At 44.8% G+C, this 21,617-nt stretch overlaps 1 protein-coding gene and 1 long non-coding RNA gene across 5 annotated transcripts in view; one reads left to right on the plus strand and one right to left on the minus strand.

Moving 5' to 3' along the window:
- Positions 1 to 299: 299 nt before the first annotated feature.
- LOC114766330 (uncharacterized) lies at positions 300 to 10,213 on the minus strand. The gene is made up of 2 exons (XR_003742778.1): positions 1,576 to 10,213; positions 300 to 1,162 (listed from the first exon to the last, which is right to left on the minus strand). It is a non-coding gene; the product is annotated as an uncharacterized LOC114766330 (long non-coding RNA).
- Positions 10,214 to 10,457: 244 nt separating this feature from the next.
- Positions 10,458 to 21,617, plus strand: part of mafa (MAF bZIP transcription factor a) — an 81,195-nt gene continuing 70,035 nt past the window's right edge. For 3 of the 4 annotated variants that reach the window (XM_028956609.1, XM_028956611.1, XM_028956610.1), the window contains exons 1-2: positions 10,458 to 11,578; positions 18,191 to 18,258. In XM_028956609.1, coding sequence (XP_028812442.1) covers positions 10,611 to 11,578; positions 18,191 to 18,218 — 996 coding nt within the window. In that variant the 5' untranslated portion in view covers positions 10,458 to 10,610 and the 3' untranslated portion in view covers positions 18,219 to 18,258. The remainder of the gene's footprint in view (positions 11,579 to 18,190; positions 18,259 to 21,617) is intronic. The other variant, XM_028956612.1, reaches the window with a different exon arrangement.

Here is a 21,617-nt window from a genome sequence, read left to right on the forward strand (position 1 = left end):
ATGAACCCAGGGAGTACTGGCGGGCTTTACTTATATGAGGGAGATGGGGACTGCAAGGGAGGATTTGAGGGTTCAGAACTGAAAATAAGGAAAATGTTCCAGTTTCTGGGAATATAGCGTTTGTGTCATGCTGCAGCCTCTCTGGGTCGGAGCTGATGCCACAGATTGTTCTTTGATGTCGCAGTTCACAAGAACTACAAGCAATGGTCTCCTCACATATTGTTTGTCTGCTTTACTACAACTACTGACCAAAATTATGGAATGAAAAAAACAATTTAACTACAATGAAGTAGACATGGTAGTGCAAAATAGGTTTTATGAATGAGATACAACTTTGTAGTACATACATTATTTTTTTAATCTCACACATTAGCAGCAGTCTGGTTTTAAAGCCCTTTTGTCTAAAGTTTTTGGATTTTTCTCTCAAATGATTTTCTTCTTGACAGTCAAACTTAATTCACATGTCACAATAAGTCAGTATAAAGTAGGAGCTCTGTGATTACTGTTCTCCCCTTTTGCTGCCCCTCCTCCACGTTCTCGATAATTTCATTATAAACAAAACAGTGGCAACTTTTCTGCTATTTATTGAGTTAAGTATAGTAATAGGAGCTAACTGTGAGCAGGCAGGAGAATGGGGGGCTGAGCACCATGCTGAGAGATGCCGTTGTCTCACAACACTTGGAGCCATTGTTCAGAGTGAGTAGGTGTGCTGGAGTGGACCGTCTGGCCTGGTCTTGTAATTGCCGCGAGGAATTCTGGCCCATTCGTGGTAAAAGACTTGAGAACTGGACACTGTTGTTCTGGAGGTCTGGAGACATGGTCATCTGTGCCACTCTGGAGTCGCCACAGTCAAACCAGCTTCTCCTAACCTGATTTAAGAGCTCAATCATAGGGCACTATAACGTCATGCGCTTGATGACAAAGGAAAAAAAAAGGTGTCTCATGAAATAATGCATGCAAGCATATGTGCATCCACAAATGTGGTTGACAAACTCAGCAGATCTTAAATCTGACCTAAATTGATTAGCCTGATTCTGTTCTTGGTGCTTATCTAAATTAAATTGCAATTCTAGATTCTTGTCCAAATTATGACAATAAATAAAAGAGAATAAATAAAGTTCCAGTTGTCCACCGGTCTAGGGGTACAAGACAGGAACAACCCCTGAAAAAAAAAAAACATGAACAGAACAAGGACGACTATCTTTATTCATGTAATCAGAATCAGAAATGTGTGATAATATGGAGACCTAAGATGTCTATAGGCCAATCTGTCTGTTTAATCTACTGTCATATAATCTGTTGTCACTTGGCTATGAAAGTAAATAGCTTCTACGAATTTCGGATGCGGATAATGGACAGCCGTCCCACTTTTCATGCTCTTTCCTTTCTCTAATCTGATAGTAGACATAACCACTAATTACAACCTCATGCGCAAACAGTTATAATGCTTTAAAGAAAGAACATATGCCTCAAGATGATGCATGTTTCACATATCAATATCCTGCACCGAATGAGCTCAATTCACATTTTTTATGTGATCATATTGAAGAGTAGAGGGAAAATAAATGTACAAACCATTTTTTTTTGCAGAGGTGGAGATTGTAGAGACACACATGGACACTGCCGGTGATAGTGGTGTGCCAAGTAGATGCTGAGCGCCTTGCACTCTGCTTTCACTGGCCACATAGTTCAATCTCTCTCTGACAGAGACGCCTGTCTCTGCAAGCAATGATTCGTATCTCCCTTCACACATACACAACACACACAGACACATACACACGAACAAACTTACAGGGGAGGCCTCATTGTTCCACAGGAAGCCCTTTTACTCGCTGTAGAGATGCAGAAAAACTCTGTCTATACTAGACTTAACCTTATAATAGAGGCCCTCACATTAACCAGCTTCCGCGTGCTTTGCAGAGGCTCCGGATTACATAAACAAGGCCGGCAATGGTGACACATCGCTGCTGAAGAGTCCACTCTCTGCCTCGCTCACTCTCTCTCTCTGTCTCTGGGTCCAGTGCATTGTCCCTCTGGAAATAATGGAGTGTGTGTCATCAGTTGGGGGGTGGGGATGGAGAAAGAGGAATTAAGTGGTCCTGTCTTTGGATTGCTAAACACAGTGGCCTCCTGATACTCAGTCTCTTGCCCTGGAGGAAAGCAGCTGTTTCCCTCTACTGCTGGTAAGGAAAGGGGAGGGAATACTCATCATACTGCAGGTGTTAAGAAACAGCCATTTGGGGATTTCCAAGTCCTTTTTGGTGCATCTATATAGGGTATACACCATCTCCTCTCAGTTTTGATGCACACTGAATGTCACTTTGTCCTCGGCATCTATATAGTAATGAACTTTAGGATCTAAATATACCCAGTCACTTTTAACTCTGCTTCCTTCACTGCTTTCAGTTCAGGTAAAGGGCTGTATTTAATCATAGCTTGAAATGTTGTGGAGGCATTAAGGCACACTGACTTTTTTTCATATTTGCTATTTAGGGAAGTGAATTAAGAAATCAATTCGACTTATTGTTAGATTACATAATCTTGCAAATCATTGTTCATACAGTTGTTTTTAATGACTCACTATCCACAACTGCTGAATCCAGATCTAGGTTGTAATAGATCATAGTTGCAACCACTCAGGCCTTTGGACAGTGGGAGTAAACCGGAGAACCCAGAGGAAACCTGAATTTGAACTCACAACTTTGGAGGCGTGAGGACATGACACTAACCACTGTCATATATATGTTAAAAGAGTTGTATGTACACTGCAACTACTAATTTGACTAATAAAATAATTGCGCTAGCCCTTTGTGTTGGCTTCTGTTTGAAACCTCCAAAAGTGCTTGTTCAATTTCTTCAAAAGTCTCATGTGAGGCTAAATCTAAAGAAATCGAGATATTTACAATATGTTATTTATGCTTTGCAATAGCAAGATCTCCTGCATGTGGTCTAGAGCCTAATGTAAGAGAATGTAAGCCTCCAGAAAAGTAATTCCCTTTTCCATTCCAGGTGTATACTTCCTTCCCAAAGCTACCCCGCATATAACAACTTAACCAGACTAGCCGGTGGTGGCCAGAGGCTGATGAGTGTCCCTCTGAGAAGTGTTCTTTAAATTGAATTAAGTACAATTGAATTAAACAGAATTTTCATTACATTTCTCAAGATACTTTTTGTGTAAGGACTTATAACCTGTAAACCAATTACGCACAGTGCGGAAAAGAATGGACCTTGAAATCATGAGTACAATAAAACAGTGTTGTGTGTAGTCTGTCGTTCACCACCGTAAAGTCTGTATATACCGCTGTTCAGAAGAAAAAAAAAGTAATCTGACCCAGGGTCACTTCCCTATTGCCTTGACCTTTACATGTGGGTACATATGTTCAGCTGGACGGATAAGTCTACGAGATGACTGCACAAATTCTGTACGATAATTTCCGTCCAACAATCAACATGCATCCAAGTCTGAGGAGCTGATGCACTGAGAGAAGGAGAAGGATGGAGTGAGGAGAATGTATTCCCTCCACCTTTTAATTATACTATCTAGCTGATAAAAGCACAGCACTCGGCCACATAATGAATGTAATAATTATGTGGGCTTGAAATAACTGTAAATCATTAAGTGACCCAATAAGGCAGGTTATTTTTAAAGGGATATTCATCAATATTCTCTAGAGATATATGCAGAAAGGTCAAGAAGATGTCTCATTAAGGAATGTACATGTTCACGTGTAGGTGTGGGTGGGTTTGTTAGGGTAACATTATATGCATGCAAGAGCCTAAACCAATATCAAGAGCAGGCCAATAGTGCTGGGCTCTGCATCACAAGTCTACATATAAAGATCAATACTAGTAGACCTAGTCTTTCTCTTACATATGGATGTTTCAAGCATCAGAGGACCTAGCCGCAAAAAAAATCCCAATTGTTGCCAGAATAAAACCAAGCATTTTATTTGCAAAAGCAACAGTTTCTGGTAAGCAACATATTCACCCATTTAAAAGAAATGAAGTTCCTCTCTTCCACTGCACTCTATGCCAAGCAGTTAATATGCGCTTGCTATCAGATTTAGTGCCATGATGATAACTCAAGACTCAGTGCGAGCATTGTGTAGGAGTGTAATGAATGAATCAAAGCTGTGCTGTCATAAGGTGAAGAGGAAATTTACTGCAATGCCTCACAGTCAAGATTAGGGTAGCTCAACAGAGTTGCATTTGCCGAACTAAGAAAACAATACATATTTCACCCAGCGACTGGTGAGCAATACGACATGATAATTTAGCAATGCATTGTATTTTAGAAAAACAGCATGGTACACTGTTGTCTTAATTAAATGTGAAATATCAAAAAATGTAATTAACCTCTGTAAAACAGATGATCTGCTAAACCAGCGCTACATATACTCTTAATAAGATGAGAGTCCATAAATCACATCCCAGTGCGTGTAATTATGGCTAATGCCCAGTTGTTCTGCACTAGTTCCTTGAGTATTGATTTGTGCAATTGCTCTACCTTGCTCTTAAGTTCTCTGAGCTAGCAGGCCTATTTGCCCACTGATAACTACCTGGCAAAGTTGCATAAATTTATGCATATTTTATGCTGTGCCCAAGAACAGCAGTCCTCAAAAAATCCTCACGAAGGCAACTCAAGCCGTCCATTCCTTAAACCTGATTATCCAGATCAGAGTCAGAGGGAAGTTGGAGTCTGGCCCAGCAATCTACAGGAACGAGATAGGAACAACCCCTGGACAGGGCACCATTGCACAACACATTAATTACCCTGCGTCTCAAATTTGGCCCGTTTTTTTTTTTTTTATAAGCAGACAGTCTTGGGTTTAAAAAGTGAAAATGCAATATTGTCCAGGATGCATTTTGTATCAACCCTGCTTAACCCTTCAACTTTTGACTGTATAGAACTGCCATGTCTGGTAGCCCTCTTTGCATGTCTGTGACACATTTGTTGGCTGAATGATGGAGGTCACCGGCTGCCAATGTCAAAAACTCACCGAGACATCAACTAGATAATTCCATCTGTTCACCACCTCTCACAAACTCTAGCAGAAATGGGTGGAAACGTGCGTGTGAGGAAACACTCGGCCAATGACTTCACTGTTGTGTTTCCCAGGGCTCTCATCCTCGGGATGACAAATGGATTATTGTAATTATGCCGCGCCTCTGTCACATTCTGGTGGAGGGGTGAAAATTGAGATTCCTACTGAGCCCTCTCACTAGACTGTTGATGAAAGAAATCGTTCACCTCACCGTACCACAACCGGTGACGACAGATCCTATGCAGTGCCACTTGACTTTTTGACGAGGCACATGTACTTGTCACAAGGTGTAGCACTGATAGGTAACATATTAACACACATAATTCTGCTTCTTGCACAGCCAATGTGCATCCATCGCCAAAGTTCTTCACTGGTTGATGAAATCTTCAGGAAGACACGTGCACACTCTTAGGCACCCATGTCCAATTAACTAAATTATAGACTTTTTAAAGACACCCTGCATACCCGTTGTTATTTCTGGTCGGGTGCAAACGTCCATCGGTGTATTCAGCACAGGCCTATGTTACTGATCCTTGCCTGTGGTTCTTCAGTGTAGCTTCATGTTCATGAGTTTTGCATGATTTATTGGTTGTGAGATTTCTTGTTGTACATGTTCGCACCATGTACTTGCAGCTATGTTGACCTCTCATGCAAAGACCTACATATCTATAAAATAAGCAGTCATAGATGCTGAGACCCATTTAAAAGTAGGAAAGGGTGAAAAATTGAATCAAACTCTATTTTTATTTGGAACCAATTTAATTGAAAAGATTGAGAGAACACATTCAAACAGACAGATTCAACCACACACCAAAAGGGCCAATGAGCCAAATGTAATGATTTTGTAAGAACTCTTAAGTTTAACAACATCTATAATATTACTCACCCCAATTCCCGCAAAGAAGTAATATTTCCCATGCATTCTGTTCGACTAAATGCATGTGTAAACATTTGTAGGCCTATATGTACAGAGCACATAATTGTTCTGCAATGTAGAACATATATGGCATCCATGTTCAACTAGGAATTGTAAAAAAAGAGACTAAACCCAAATCTTCTGTTTGTCCCAATCTGTTTTCTATCAGCACTACAACTTTTTGTTCTTTAAGGAAGTCCATTAATACATTCTCGTATTCTATAGTGTTTCAACAGAGCCTCACAGACCATGACAGCGAAACCACCACAAGCACAACCACAACTGAACATAATGCATCAGGAAGCTTTTAACTTGGGGACCATGCTGAGCAGATATGTAAATTCTGCCTCCACAAATAGTCACCAAAACACTGATTATAGTCACATGTTTCACATAATTCTGCAGACAGAGCTTTGGGTTTTGTTTTAACCATTTCATATCAGATTATGAGTTTTTGTTTTTTTTTTTTTTATCCAAAAAGCCGCAACAAGCATGTGCATTCATGTTACAGCCAGCAATAAACTTATCAGCTCTATATGAAAATCCACGTCCTGCTACAACACGTTTTTCAAAAAAGTCTATGGATTGTCACCTCCCGATTTTCCTGGAGCATGAGTGTGCTCTGATTCAGTTTTACTGTAAGCAGGTCAAACCTGAAGATAAACCCCATAATGAAGAAATGATGGGGTCAGTGGAGTCTTCCAAAAACACGAGGGCTGAGCTGGCTGGCCCGACAATTAAAATCCAGATAAAAAGATTGCGGACGGCCCTCGTTCACGTCAATCTGCAAATCATGCCAGTCGTGTCATTTTCATGATGAGTCACTTGTCCTATTTGACACTTAGCAATTACAGACGCGCTGTTTTTTCATCTCTGCTGATGCAGCATATCCGCTCGATTCCATGAAAAACGTAACACTGTTCGGTTTTAGCGGGTTGGTGCAAACTATAACATGGCCAGGCCTGAAACCTCTGGCTGTCCCTTTCGTCATTTCTGGAGGTTCTCGTGACCCGCTGTGCCGATCGCTTGCGCTCATTGGGATTGCAGCTCTTTGTTTGCCCTGTTCCCTCTGTGGTTTGTAATATAAAAAAAAAAATTTCTGCTCACCCACTTACACACTCGGACCAACACCTACTGTCCTCGGGGACAATGCAAATATGTCTTATTCATCTGCCACCCACTGTGCTGTTCATCGGTTGTCAGTTTAAGACCAAAGGTTGACAAGCTTCAGTCCAGACTTACTTACACGTAACCTTGTTCGTCACGACAGTGGCACTACTGTAGCAGCGAGGTGTAGGCATGGCGTTAGTAGGAATTTCTGACAATGAGTGAAGCTTTTAAGGTCTGATGAAGTTCCTCTCCGTTTGTATGCTGATAGTCCGCCATTAACCAACGTTTCCAGCTTCCAGAGTCACAAATCAACAAGTTTTCATCTATATTTTTAATGCACCAAACATTTGTCTCCTGTCGAACGGGGACATTTCTAAAGGACCATGGACCAAACGTCTGGACACGACTGGTTGTCGAATTTGTAGAGAGCATGTATCCAAAACGGCCTGAAATAATCATTCCGAGATCAATGACAAGGTTCACGATAAAAAGCAGAAAAACAAGAGCAGAAGGCATCACACGGGCAATCAAGGCGTTTGCAACACACTTTAACCAAATAATCCCGATAGCGCTCGGTTGCACAGTCGTGGCGGCGTGCGCACCACTGCCTGTCTCCAGATTTGGTGTTTGAAGTCTGATTGTTAGAGATGGGTCAATGTTTCAAATCAAATGGCTTTGTCTCTTGAGGACAAAGATCACAGGCGCTTTCGTGCAGGTCACGACCTCTAGAATCTAAATGCGAACGGGGTCTAGGTAAAAAAAAAAAGAACCAAGGTGTGTCACTTTCACGTTACCATTATAATTACTACAACTGTTACGTATTTCTGCACATATTAGGTCTGTGAAATGGATGTTTTATATGATAATATTGCATGGGTGTCGTGCCAAAGAGAATCGCCGTGCATCATCTACGGTAACCACACACGCAGATCAAATTTAACAGTAAATAGGCCTGACGAGGAGTTGATTATTTAACAAGACCTGTGGATTGATAAGTAACTTTCTAAAGGCACCAAAGACATATTACAGACTTCTGCCTCTGAGTGATTTGTCAATAATTTTCTTATCTCCACGTTAAATGTTACTTGTTTGCCTTTTGAAGCCGGACAGCGTAATTGTTTGCCTCAAAGGGATTTCACGCCTAGCTGATAAAGCTGCCATTACATTACGTCAGAACTTTGCAACTGTACAGTTGCGTTAGAAGGTCCGGATTGTTGAATGGAGGGGGCATGAAGAAATGGGCGATGGCGTAGCCCCATGCACTGCTTCCTAGCTGGGCCCGAATGTGACCCCGGGGTGCCGCCGGCAGTCACAGCTTTTATGACGTCAAACTGAGAACGGCCACACTGCAAAGACTTGCAGGCCGTCGCGCTGTCTGTCGGAATGGATTTGGAGGCATGAGAGTGGAGCGATCCCTCCGCACCGGCGCTCTAAAAATACCCGGCGTTCCCGCGGATGAGCTCACTGTCTCTGCGAGTGAGACGTCGTGTGCGTGATTATAGGCTTTTGTCAGGAGCGCGGAGTCGCCATTTGTCAGCGCCGTGTCAAAACTGGCCGCAGCGCATTAACGTGCATCGCATGCTGTCGAGGACGGACAGGACGGACCCCGCCATTGTGAACTTGGGAACTTAACCGGGACGCATCTTTTCATTTTCAGCAATCGCCACAATTCTACCAGATTTATTAGGATGTTGAAAGAAAAAATGGTGGTGCGGCATTTGCCATTGACAATGCCATTCTCAAAATGTCAGTAAAAAGTCATATTCTGTTAACCTTCTCCGATGAAGAGCAGACGTTCTGCCGGACGTTTCAGGGGTGGAGGGACACATGGAGACACGGGGACCCAGCTGATCTATGAACTGTAGATAAAGTGCAACGTTCAAGAGTTTAATATGTGACCAGTGGCTGCTCTGGCTTCTGATAAAAACAGCAGCCTTTTATAGCGGTGCACTACAGTCTGGAACAGCTCGTTCATAATTCAATTACATCCGTCCCACCCTCTCCATGGGGGTGTAAAAGTATATATACATTCAGTGATGGGTCACGGTTCCGATAACTGCAGTTTAAATCACGCACGTTTTGATTTTCTAAATGTTTTTTTTTTTTTTTTTTTAGAAAGGGGGTCTTAATTTCAAATATCAAGCATGTTCAAATATTGCCAAACAGACTTTTTATGCTCATAACACTTAAGAAATAATTAAACCGATACTGCCAGGTCCTACCCCTGTTTGTCCAAAAGGTGGCACTGTTGAGTTTCCAGAAATCATGGACACTCGCTTTGGCCGTAGAGAAATCCATCAAAATATAAATAAGTATTATAAACACACACACACACACACACACACACATATATGTTCAAATATTTTAAAGACGTATGGGGTATAAACGCAACAACCGATGAAGTTGTGTGGGCTCATTTTTTTATATACCATTTCTGCCTGGTTTATTACGCTGATAATACGGATCAGCACGACACGTGTGAACACTGCCACGGTGTTACGTGCACCGGGAGTCACGGCGATCGTCTCCGTGAACGGGACGCAACGCGACGCGTCAAACCAGACGCTTCGTTGTTCCCGTCGACGCGTCACGATAACAATGAAACGTGCGTTCAGGGATGGCTTGGCCGGCGTGGGGTGCAGGAGACGAACGCGCCGTGACTCTGCTCATATATATATATATATATATGCATGTATATATAACGTCGGGAGTTGACGTACTTACAGACTGTGCATGAAACAGTTAAGGGCCGCGACGCTCCAGCTGACAGTCAGCTGACGGGCTCTGACAGTTGAAGGAGAAGAAGAAGAAGAAGAAGAAGAAGGGGAAAAAAAAAGTTTTGTTTCAGTCCTAATATGTTAATTAGCTCGTCGCCGATTGGACGGCGGCGCGAGTCAATTTCCCCCATTTCGCCGCCTGACGTCAGGGCGGCTATAAAACTCAGCAATGCTTTTAAAACTCACGCACTGCGTGCTGCTTTCTGTAAAAAAAAAAAGCCTCCTGCGAGCAGAGCGCGTGAGAGAGAGAAGCGCGTCTCTCTCTCTCTCTCTCTCTCTCTCTCTCCCGATCTCTCTCTCTCTCTCTCCGTGCTGCAACATGCTTTCCGGACGAGACCGCAAAGTGTTAAATGTTTGAAACAGAAACAGCCGCCGAAATTCTCGCGCAACTTCGCCCGGACGAAAGAAAGAAAGAAAGAAAAAGAGAGACGAAAAAAAAAAGATTTTCTTCTTTTTTTTTTTTTTTTTTTTAAATTATCATCATTTCGTTTTATAGTTTTTTTTTTTTTTTTTTGTCCGATGCATCTCCGCTCCGGAGAGCTGCCGAGTTTTAGGACCGCGTCGCCGCAAAACGAGCCAGAGAACTGAACTGAACTGAAAAAAAAAAACCAACCAACCAACCCGACTTTTTTTTTTCCTGCGTACAGATACAAACGCTTAAAAAAAAAGCCAACATATATCAAGCTGGCTCACGCTCTTCCAAACCAGACCGGTCTGACAGCTGCTCTTCACCCCCTTTGGAGGACTGTCAACAGCAAGAGGATGGCATCAGAACTGGCAATGAGCAACTCCGACCTGCCCACCAGTCCCCTGGCCATGGAATATGTTAATGACTTCGATCTGATGAAGTTTGAAGTGAAAAAGGAGCCGGTGGAGCCCGATCGCAGCATCAACCAGTGCAGCCGCCTGATCGCCGGGGGATCCCTGTCTTCCACCCCGATGAGCACGCCTTGCAGCTCGGTGCCCCCTTCCCCAAGCTTCTCGGCGCCCAGTCCGAGCTCCGGGAGCGAGCAGAAGGCGCACCTGGAGGATTTCTACTGGATGACCGGCTACCAACAGCAGTTGAACCCAGAGACTCTGGGCTTCAGCCCCGAAGACGCGGTAGAGGCGCTGATCAACAGCAGTCACCAGCTCCAGTCCTTCGACGGCTATGCTAGAGGGCAGCAGTTCGCCGGCGCGGCCGGGGCGGGAGGCGCCATGGCCGGGGAGGAGATGGGATCGGCCGCCGCGGTGGTGTCGGCGGTCATCGCCGCAGCAGCAGCCCAGAACGGAGGACCCCACCACCACCACCACCACCACCACCACGCCGCCGGCCACCACGCGGCTCCGGGCGTCTCGTCCAACGGCGGCTCCGCGGGAAGCCACCCGCACATGCATCTGGACGACCGCTTCTCGGACGAGCAGCTGGTGACCATGTCCGTGCGGGAGCTGAACCGGCAGCTGCGGGGGGTCAGCAAGGAAGAGGTGATCCGGCTCAAGCAGAAGAGAAGGACCCTGAAAAACCGAGGCTATGCCCAGTCGTGCCGCTTCAAGCGGGTCCAGCAGCGGCACGTCCTGGAGGGGGAGAAGACCCAGCTGATCCAGCAAGTGGAGCACCTCAAGCAGGAGATCTCCAGGCTGGTCCGGGAGAGGGACGCCTACAAGGAAAAATACGAGAAGCTCATCAGCAATGGCTTCAGAGAAAACGGATCCAGCAGTGACAACAATCCTTCCTCCCCGGAGTTTTTCATGTGAGTCTTCGCGTAGTCGTAAGAAAAGAGAGAAAAAGAAATAAAAACCCGCCGAGCTTTACCCCATTTCAGAAAAAAAAAAAAAAAAAGTTTTCCAAGTTTTCTTTTTTTTCCCCCCCCTCCTCTGTTTGGCGTTTATTAGACCAGGACTAAGAAATATTGCCAACTTTTCAGATCTTTTTTTTTTTCATTTTCATGAAAAAAATGGGGCTCGGTCAAGACTTATACTTCATTTTACATTTTTTTTTTTTTGTTAGTGTAGGGAGGAGACTTTTTTAATTTTGGAGCTTGCTCTGAAAACTTGCCATCTTCGTATTATTATTGCCATACTTGTTTTATTTCTGAGACTCTTGTTTTCATAGTTTATTTGGCTTGCAGTGTTTTTTTTTTTTTATATAATATGTCTTATATATAGTTTTTTTTAAACTTTTTTGTGTGTATGCATGCCACCACATGTATACAACACCGAAGCTCACCTTTCCCCCCCCTTTTTTTTTGTAAAAGTGCTTGCCAAACAGCTGCAGTTACATTCAGAATGACTTTTTTTTTTTTTTTACTGATTTTCTTTCTCCCTGTCTAAGTAAGAAGACCGCCAGCCCACCATCATCATCTCATGTGTTATGCTTGCTACTTTTTTTTGCATCAGAAACTTTACATAAGAAACAATATACATTGTTTATTAAAAAAAAAAGAGACAGTGTGATGTTATTGGACTGCCCTGCATGCTGGACATGTACGGTTTTATTATTATTATTATTATTATTATTATTTTTGTGCTTGATGAACTTTTTTTTTTGTCTTGGATGATTCCAGCATGGCATTCATACATTTTGTTTCATTGTCCCTGATCATTTCTGGGAGAGAAAAAAAAAACCCATCAAATCCACTCCCTCCCCTTGACGAGGCTGACCGTGTTGAGTTGCGCCCGTTTCCGCACCAGATCGTGCGCCGAGGCGTTCCTGCGCAAACTTTTCTGGCCGAGTGGGCAGGGACGAGACCCACGGCGTTTCCAAAAAGGAAATCAGACCCCTCCCCTCTCTGGGACTAAACGTGCCTGTCGCTCAAAGCGGTGTTTTATTATAACTATTATCTTTTTTTTTTTCTTTTTTTTTTTTTACAGTAACTACGTGCACACGAAGCGTTTATGATTCACCCATGAACGGTGCAACAGTTTGAAACCATCATCTTCATCAGATGCTCTTACAAATAGGGTCAATATGCACCTTTCTCTTGTCTTAACTCATTCCCTCAATCCACAAGGTGATGTGACACTTAAGAACATGGTCACATATTCCATGGATTGGGATGTCATGAGCAGTGAAATGCTCAGATGCATGGTAGAAAGCTTCATGCCCACGTGGTTATTGTACCCCCTATAATAAACACCCAACCTCTCCACCTTGTGCATTTGGTTGACTCTGGAATGAAAGTCTGGATAAAGTCTATTTTTTAAAAAAAGTCTATAGTTTTACTATCTGTACACATCCATTGAAGCTGTCTTGCCAGATGCTGATGTTTAAAGAGAATGCCATGGCGCAGTTAGGCAGAGATCAGATGCAGGGCCAGTACGGTCCTAAGCACTAAATTTGTTGAAGGTGTTTGATGAAATTGGTGATTTGCAGAAGCAGGAATAGCTGTTTTTTCTCTCTCTCTCTTTTTTTTAATGCCGCATGTGCTTGCAGATGAAACAGAAGTTTGACCAGATGTAGTCTTTGTTGTAGCCTTCCACTGACTGTGTTTTAAAGCCAAAGTTTCAAACTTTAATTTGGTAACCATGCATTCAGAAGAAAGGAGATCTTTAAAGAGCTGAAGTATTTTGGACTGAGTTGCACTATAATGTAGCCTGCAATCATTTATTACAGAATGGAAACTAGAACGCTAATTAAAACATTATGTCATATTATTATTATTATTTTATTTTTACATGGCATTGCTGGAGAGTTCAATGATATTAGTTGTAATATCACGCAAGAGTAGTTTTTTTGTCTTAAATTCATTATTTACATGGCAATAATATAATAATCAATAATGTCTGGACATTGTTTAATAGTCAGGGATTGACACCCTGCTTGTAAAAATGGGAAAAAGTACCATTCATCAATGAATTTTTTAAAGAATATGTTAATTAAAACTTTCCTCTTATATATTTTGCTGTGCAAAATTATTTCACTCACTAACCATATGTGATGTTCATATGTGCTTATATTTCAGTTCATACAGTTCTATAATATGCAATAAAAGTGCAGTTTGGGCTCTACCTAAGTCTTTCGGTTTTCTCTGGAAACCTATTGCTCTGGGTTTTTTTCTTTTTTTCTGTGGGGGGGGGGGGGGTTACTTATATAAGGATATAATATGGTACACGTTGACCAGTCCACCACCTCAGGACCGCTCTGACAAAAAGAACAAGGAGGCCGAACGTGGAGACGCCTAGCAGACCACCGCGGTGCAGGCACGTTGCTCCACCACGACGCCATCAATGCAGATTAGCGCGGCCTCCGGCCGGCTGTCACGTGACAGCCCGGCGTTGCCAGGGCGCGACGAGAAACTGCTCGCAAGTTCACAATTCATTTAGAAAGGTAGGAGGCCATTTACACCGACTCGGTGTGTTTCGCGTCATAGTTTAGGCGAGCAATGAATCACTGCAGCATGCTCAGAGGTATCAGTAGTAGTCGCCGCAGGTCCAACCTTGTCCAAACATTTAGAAAACTCCCGTTTCCCCCTTAAACTACAACCGGCGTGAAACGTGCGGTCCTGGCAACAGTCATTTGCCAGCGCGCTAAAGGCAAGTAGGCCTGCAGAATTCCCTTCTCCTCAGGCTGTTCTGGAGCGTTTTGGTTCATACTTTTCCTCTCTCGGTATCCCTGAGACTTGCTTTCTAGTACTTTCATGCTCTGGTAAGGTTGAGTGAGATGCCCTGCGATTAATGCACTGGGATTCGCCCCCTCGCACGTTGAACACAACGTTATTATTATTTGTAGCTTTACTGACTGCGGATAATGAAAGAACATCAAAATCATTCAAGCTGCTTAATTAGTAAAGAGGGTGACAGGTCAGGGGATCCTTTGAATCATTGAAAACCACGTGACCAGATACGGGCAAAGCAATGAACTGTCAGGATGTTTTGCAGATGGAAAGAAAATGTGCTCACACTTGATAATATTGCAAAGGCCGTTTTGGCCTTTATCCTTTAGGTGACAGTGTGGGATGCGTTCTTGTAAGTAGCTTGTCATATTCGCCTGGTGTGAATAATTACATGGACAATGACCAGTCACACCGTGTTAGTGTGTGTGTGTGTGTGTGTGTGTGTGTGTGTGGACGGGTAGGCGCCCGAGAGTGTGTGTGAATGTCACCACCGGAATCTGAGGCGTACGAACAGGCATATAGCGAGATCCACCTTCTCTCAGCACGGATGACACATATGAAATGGCGAGAGAAGGGAAACATCAAGTCACAGTTCCGTTTGTCTTTAGCGGGACGGCCGACGCGTAACGAGGCATTTTTTAAAATGTCTCCTGCTTCTCGTGATGAAGAGCACCGAATTTCCACAATTCTGACCAATTCCAGTCTGAGCAGTGTGTGCCTTGCTCAATGTTCCGTGAAATTTTAGGACTAATATTTCCCTGAATGCAATAAATATGCACGTATTTTTTATTTTATAGTACACCTTTCAAGGCAAATGAGAGTGATGTGGGTAAAACTAAAAGGTTTCTTCTCTGCTTTTTAGGGCATCGGGTCAGACAGACAGACAGACAGAGAGAGAGAGAGAGAGAGAGAGTGAGAGAGACAGAGAAGCTTCATTTTGGGCCGAATGAAATGATTTCCCATATGATTAATTGCTCAGAAAGGTGCCTTCTTATGTGATGTGAAAATGATAAATCATGACCGTTTCTGTGCTGCTGTGCCAGGACCGGCTCTTAGCGTCCGTACGAGAAACAATTTATGATAGAACCGCACTCAGGCTTACTTAGAGGAAGCAGCTTAATTTATCTAATTACACGTGACTTGGAACTGATGACCTGAGCACATTTCTTTTCTCTTAAATAGCACGAAGGCCAATGCATTCGTTTCAAAGACAAAAAGGTGTCCATTGGTTGTTTGGCCTGCAGTTTTGAGCGAGAAGTGGAATATGTCTCTGTAGCATATAAATATATATATATATATTTTTTGTCACATTTATTTATTTGTTATATACACATGAATGCTTTAGCCCGCTGCCACGCCGGCATGCTGCGGCAGGATGCGTTGCGCTACGGCGCATAAGAGACGAGGGTTTGTGTGGGGGTCAGCGTAAGGACAGGGAGGGTCATCCCTGCCCTCCCACCGGGACCCCACACTCATTTCCTGTGAAAATCCTTGAGAGCGAGACGGTGGGAGAGAGAGCGGGCGAGGTTCATGTTAATGTAATTACTGAGGGGATGATTGGCGACGGGCTCTGATCAGGATGCATTCGGTCACGTGACTCACAATCAAATCGATCCTGCGGCCGTTGTAACTCTTTTGTGGGAATTATTTGCGCCCTGGGTCTGATTTTGGAGGCCCCAAAACCCTGCATCTTGTATTTGTCCATCGAGAATATGTTGGTCGTCGGCCGCGAGAGGCGTGTGCTCAGATAGTAGTAAATAAATGCAGCCAGTGATAGCGAAAACACGGACGTAGGTTCCCACCGGAGCGCCGGCTCATTAACAATGCATATGGCATCTTCTTAATGTTTTATGCAGGCGGCGCAAGATTAGCTCCGCCCTGCCTTAAGAGCTGCGTTGTCTTTGGAAGTAAATATGTTGTGAATACGTGAATATGTTCTGCGTCATGGAACACACACAACACTCGTGGTCAACGCTGTACCTTCTTTTTCTTATTGTATTTCCTTTTCCGAAATTGATCAAAGTTTCCCCTTAACCGAGGTAGAGCGTCAGAGCGAAGCAGACAGGGCTCATGAGTGCGGCTGTGACAGTAAAAAAGAAAGAAAACCCTGTCCAGGATCAGAAACCACACCGGCAAAACTGCAACGTCATTCACCTTAAGCCTGAACGCAGATCAATCCGGGCTCCTGTTTTATCAGAGTGAGGTTTCCTTCGTTCTCCCGGGGACACGGGGCATTTAGGCGCTTTGGTCTCATTAAGGCCATTGTCCTTGAGAGCTGTCTGGCTCCGGGTTACGTTGATAATGAGGTGAACAATACACCTAGGAGTAATTTAATATTTTGTAAAATGTATGGCCAGTCAAATGCTGATTACCTGCATGAACTTAATACTCGAGACACAAAAATGTATACAACATTAATACCAACATCGATAGTCATACTAATTATTATAAATAGGACGGTAATAACGTAGTCATGCTTGTTTATTATTAGTCAGTGTTTGTCTGTAGCCGGCCAATCGCGGCGCTCGCAGGGCGGCGTGGAGACGGATCCATCGCTCCCCTGATGTGTTCGGGTCGAGGACTGATTTAAACACGCCGACTTTACGGCTCGGACCTCATTCCCACCCAGCTCTCGCCGGCTGACTGCTGTTTTCCTGGAGTCACTAAAACTGAGTTATGGGACATTTATTTGAAAACACAGTCATTTTGAGTCCGTTTGCTTTTCCCCCCGGCCTTTCTTCCTGGGACGGAGGATAGAAGGACAGCGTCCCCATGCACTCCTGGACATTTTGGGGACTATTCTTAAAAAGGTGTCATTATTCAGTCCATGGAAAGTTAATAACAGTGCGAGGTGATACTGTAGATAAGGACAATGGTCCCTCTGTGTCAATCTAGCAAAAACCCAATCGGAGCGGTTTTATTATGTGTCTTAAACCGCGCGGCGGCTCTGGGAGGGACAGGGCTGATGAAAGTACACCTTGTGCTCGAGTCTGGGCGGTGTTCATTTGAGAAGGGCAAGATGATGCCTCTCATGCATCTGAATCTTAATGAGGCCAAAAAGGTGATTCAATGTAAACAACCCCCCCCCTCCCCTCCCATTCTGACCATCTCTCTCTCTCTATCTCTCTCTCTCTCTCCGTCATCGTACTGCAAGTCAGACATTGATCTCTCGACCAAGCAAGGTGACCTAGCGCACCTTAAGAGTTTTTTTTTTTTTCTTTCCCCCACCACCATTTCCTGAACTCGGATATAGAAAATCGCAGAGCTGTGGTCAGGTCCGCGTATATAGAATCGTATATTGGCTGAGTGACGTTTTGTCTACCCGCGTGTGTGTGTGTGTGAGAGTGCATGTGTGTGCGGTTGTGCGGCCGACAATAGATAAGTTACAGTACTATAGCACTTTAAATGTCAGTGTGGTGATTGATGTGTTGAAATCAGACCTGTGTGTTTTATGAGACAGGGCCAGTGGACAGCTCGTGTGTATGACTGGCAAGTGCTCACCTACTGTATGTGTGTATTAGAGTGTGTGTGTATTACTATACAGGAAGTTCAGGAAAAATGACAGGTATAATAACAGCAATAATAATAATAATTAGCATTGTTTAATCCTTTATTAAAATTCTGGCTGTTTTGAATATATTAACGTAGTGTGTAAATGTATTTGGTACCCGATGTAAAACAGCTAATGCATGTTATGTGTTATCGCTCACAATGTGTGTGTGTGTATTTTTGATTATGTCCTTGATTCAGGTCGTCCAGAAAGTTTCTTCACCTGTGACCCTGACTGCTCCCTTGTGACCCTGGCCTTGAAGACTGAGGTAAACCGTCACTGTCACCGACTGAATTTACGCTAATTATTACAAAAATGTCAATTAAAAAACATACTAGTATTAGGCTGTACGCAGAACAGCGGCCATAAACCAGTGTTTAACCTGTGATGGTGAAGTTGTGGCGCTGGTGTGAGTTCCAGTTACTGTTTTCAGGTACTAATCACTGCTCATCATCTAATGAAATCATATCGATGGGCCCTCTCCCCGACGAAATCGCAGCTGAGCGTTTACCTCGGGACCCTTTTGTTGCCGTAATCGGCTCGCTGATTGTGCCGTCGCCTCCTCCTCCACCGCCTCGGAGTCATTGGCGCGGCACCCGCTTTCATTTCCTGCCCGTTGGAGTCATCTTACCTTTTAGCTGGTGCACGGACACGAGTTAACGCATTAAGTGAAGAATTTTGGTTTGACCCTGATCCACTGGTGGCGCCGGGGCCAACGCGCTGCAACGCTGCTGCTCTCAGATGCGCTTGAGCCGAGTCAGAGCCAATGAAATCCCACACGGAGTAATGCCACCAGACAGCATGAAAATGGGGATTTTAAGATCATAACTGGCTCGGATGCAGCGAGGGGCCTTACGTATCCCCCACAGGCGCGGCAGAAAGAGGAAACGGGAAAACCTAGCAGGTGATTCCATCTGACAAGTCGGGGGGAAACAGTGTTTGATTTGCTCCCCTTGCATGGTTTATTTTTTACGTTTGAAAAAAGTAAAGGTGGCTGTGGGATCACCTTCCCACTAGCAGTTTCTAGTGGGTCTATGATGGATTTTTTTTTACGTTTTTTTTATTGGAGACGGCTCTATGGAACCGAGAAGGGATCCATCTTCTCCATCCACAGCAGGAAGCCTCCCAGCAGCTACATCTCACATCAGCCTGGGCTCCTGCCCAGCTGCAGGGTTTGGGCCCACTGCCACCATGAAGGATTGGAGGCTGGCTGATGGGTAATCATGTAGATTGGGCAGTCATGTCTTCCGTGGTTTTCCTAAAAAAAAAAAAAAACGCAGTTCATTTCGGGAGAGGGGGATCGCTCGCAACAAAGTCAAAATGTCAAAAGTGTTGTTAACACGTGGGACTTGTGCCTTTTATTCCTACATTTATAATATCGAAGTCATAATTCACTTTAGATCTGTTTTTTTAAAGGTGTGATTAGGTTTATGAAATTATTAGTTTCATAGAACCTGTATTAATCTTAAGAGGGTTTTTAAAGGCTGTTCACGAACTCTATACACAACCTGGGATTATTTATATTTTGCACGGTACATAAACCGACCCTCGCGGGACGATAAAAAGTAAACTGGACTGACTGTTACATCTCCCTCCTCATTTATGTTTTTTTTTTTTTTTTTTAATTTGGAGCTTTCTTTTTTAGAATTAAATTAGAATTCCTTAAAATTCTTGGACCAAACTAAAGAAGCCAAGAAGCAAAATGGTGGCTGGCAAGCAGCGGGCAGGTGGCGGGATTCTGCGCTATTTTCTCCGTTGTCTTTAAGTGGAGCGCAGATAGTTCCAACTGGCCGCCCTCCAGCCGCACTTAAAGCCAGCAGAAGGGGAAAGGTACAGGGAGAGAAGTGTGTGTGTCGTGGGGGACAGAAGCCATCAGAAGGGACAAGGACATATCATCTTTGGATGAAGCGATGTTGAATTAGGTGACCTCTGTGCGGGGCAGGGGCGTGGCGGGCATAAACATCCGGGAGTGAATCTACAGCGGGAACAAAGTGGAAAAACATGGCGTCGTAAATCTGCGGCGCCACGCGCCGGACCGCTCACCGGCCGGACGCCTCACTTTCTCTCTCTCTCTCTCTCTCTCTCTCTCTCTCTCTCTCTCACCCTCTCTCTCTCTTTTTTTTCTCTTTCGTGGACTGATGCCAGGCTGAATTGTTTTTCCTTGTTTTATGCAAATCCATGCATATGAGGATGCGAGCGCGTCCGATAGGCAGTCTCTCCGCGTCAGCGGCGGCTGTCCGGCGGAATGATTGAGAGGGAGCGGTGCGGGTTCGGGTGTCCTTGCTGGAGACACCGCGTCCAGGCTTTTTTTTTTTAAGTTGGCCTGTGTTTTTTAACGCGAAGCCTATCGTGGAACGCAATAGGAGACAAAAGCCTCCCTCTCGCTCTCTCTTTCCATCTCTCTTCTCGTCCCCCGTCCTCTGTGGGTGTAGGTGGCATCTCCGCCTGAGGGCTGTCCCAGCTCCCACTATGGCAGCAGCCTCGGTTAGCGTGGGGGTGGGGTGGGGTGGCAGAAGGACAGAGAAAAACGCTGACAGAGAAAAAGTTCCCGAATTACAGGAGAAACAGAGAAGAGGAGGAGGAGGAGGAGGAGGAGAGACGGTTGGGTTTGGCAGGAGCGAAGGCGCTCGTGAGAATGGTTGCAGGGTGACTGTATGTGTGTGTGTTTTCGTGGTGGATGGCTGGAGGTGCGACCCGTGGCGTGACTCTTCTCACCCGCCAGGCGTTAATGTGTGCCGGTATGGGCGGCAGCAGGTCAGAGTTGCTGATGTAGTGTCATCCGGACACTCCTGGCAAGCTCAGCCGCTTCGCCATTCCCCACTCACGCCTCTGTTCTCCGGAGAGAAATGTCGGAAAAAAAAAAAAAAAAAAAACGTGCCCCTGCTCTGTAACACTCGTCACCCCTCACACCCCTCCGGCTGCCGGATAGCTGCCGAAACGGATCCCGATGGAGCTGTCGCGCAGCGGTGGCAGTGACTGATGGGTCAGCGCCGGGACGGAGTGGGCAGTGCCACCCCCTCCATGCGGGTAAAGGGGTCATCACAACGCACTGACCCAATAGGGCCTGCTGATGGAGGAGCCGGGCCGCGGCGGCGGAGGTGCGAGGAAACTGGAGACTGGGCTATATTTAGCGCTGTGACTGAAGGCGCAGTGGTCGAGCCTTAAGGTTAAAAATATAGATATCCATGTACAGCCCGGGGTACAGTACAGAACATCGTGCCCATGAATCAGGCTCACTTTCCCAGGGCTGCGGCCTCGGGGCCCCGTGCCATCTTTCACATATAACCCGTTTATTAAGGGTGTTTTTGGAGGGTCCCGGACGTGCCCACTGGAAATGGAAGGGTGCCCGAACGTGGCTTTCGAGCGGCGCTACGTTTAGCCTGCAGCTTGTGGGCCTCCTTCCACTTTGCTAATTATTTTTGTGTTGCGGAGGTCTCAGCGTGGGACGGCTCGCCTTGGCTCGGGAAGCCCGGGCTCAGCAATAAGCCCGGCCTGCCCGTGCCATGTGCATGCGCGCTGTCTGTGTGAGGTGGACCTCACTTCTTTAAATTTGAGGTGTTCCACAGAATTTATATTATATTCACGTCACTTTATACGTAGCATACATTGCAAAAGCCGACGGTTGCT

Source organism: Denticeps clupeoides, chromosome 16, assembly GCF_900700375.1.
Source record: "Denticeps clupeoides chromosome 16, fDenClu1.1, whole genome shotgun sequence".
Classification (NCBI taxonomy): Eukaryota; Metazoa; Chordata; class Actinopteri; order Clupeiformes; family Denticipitidae; genus Denticeps; species Denticeps clupeoides.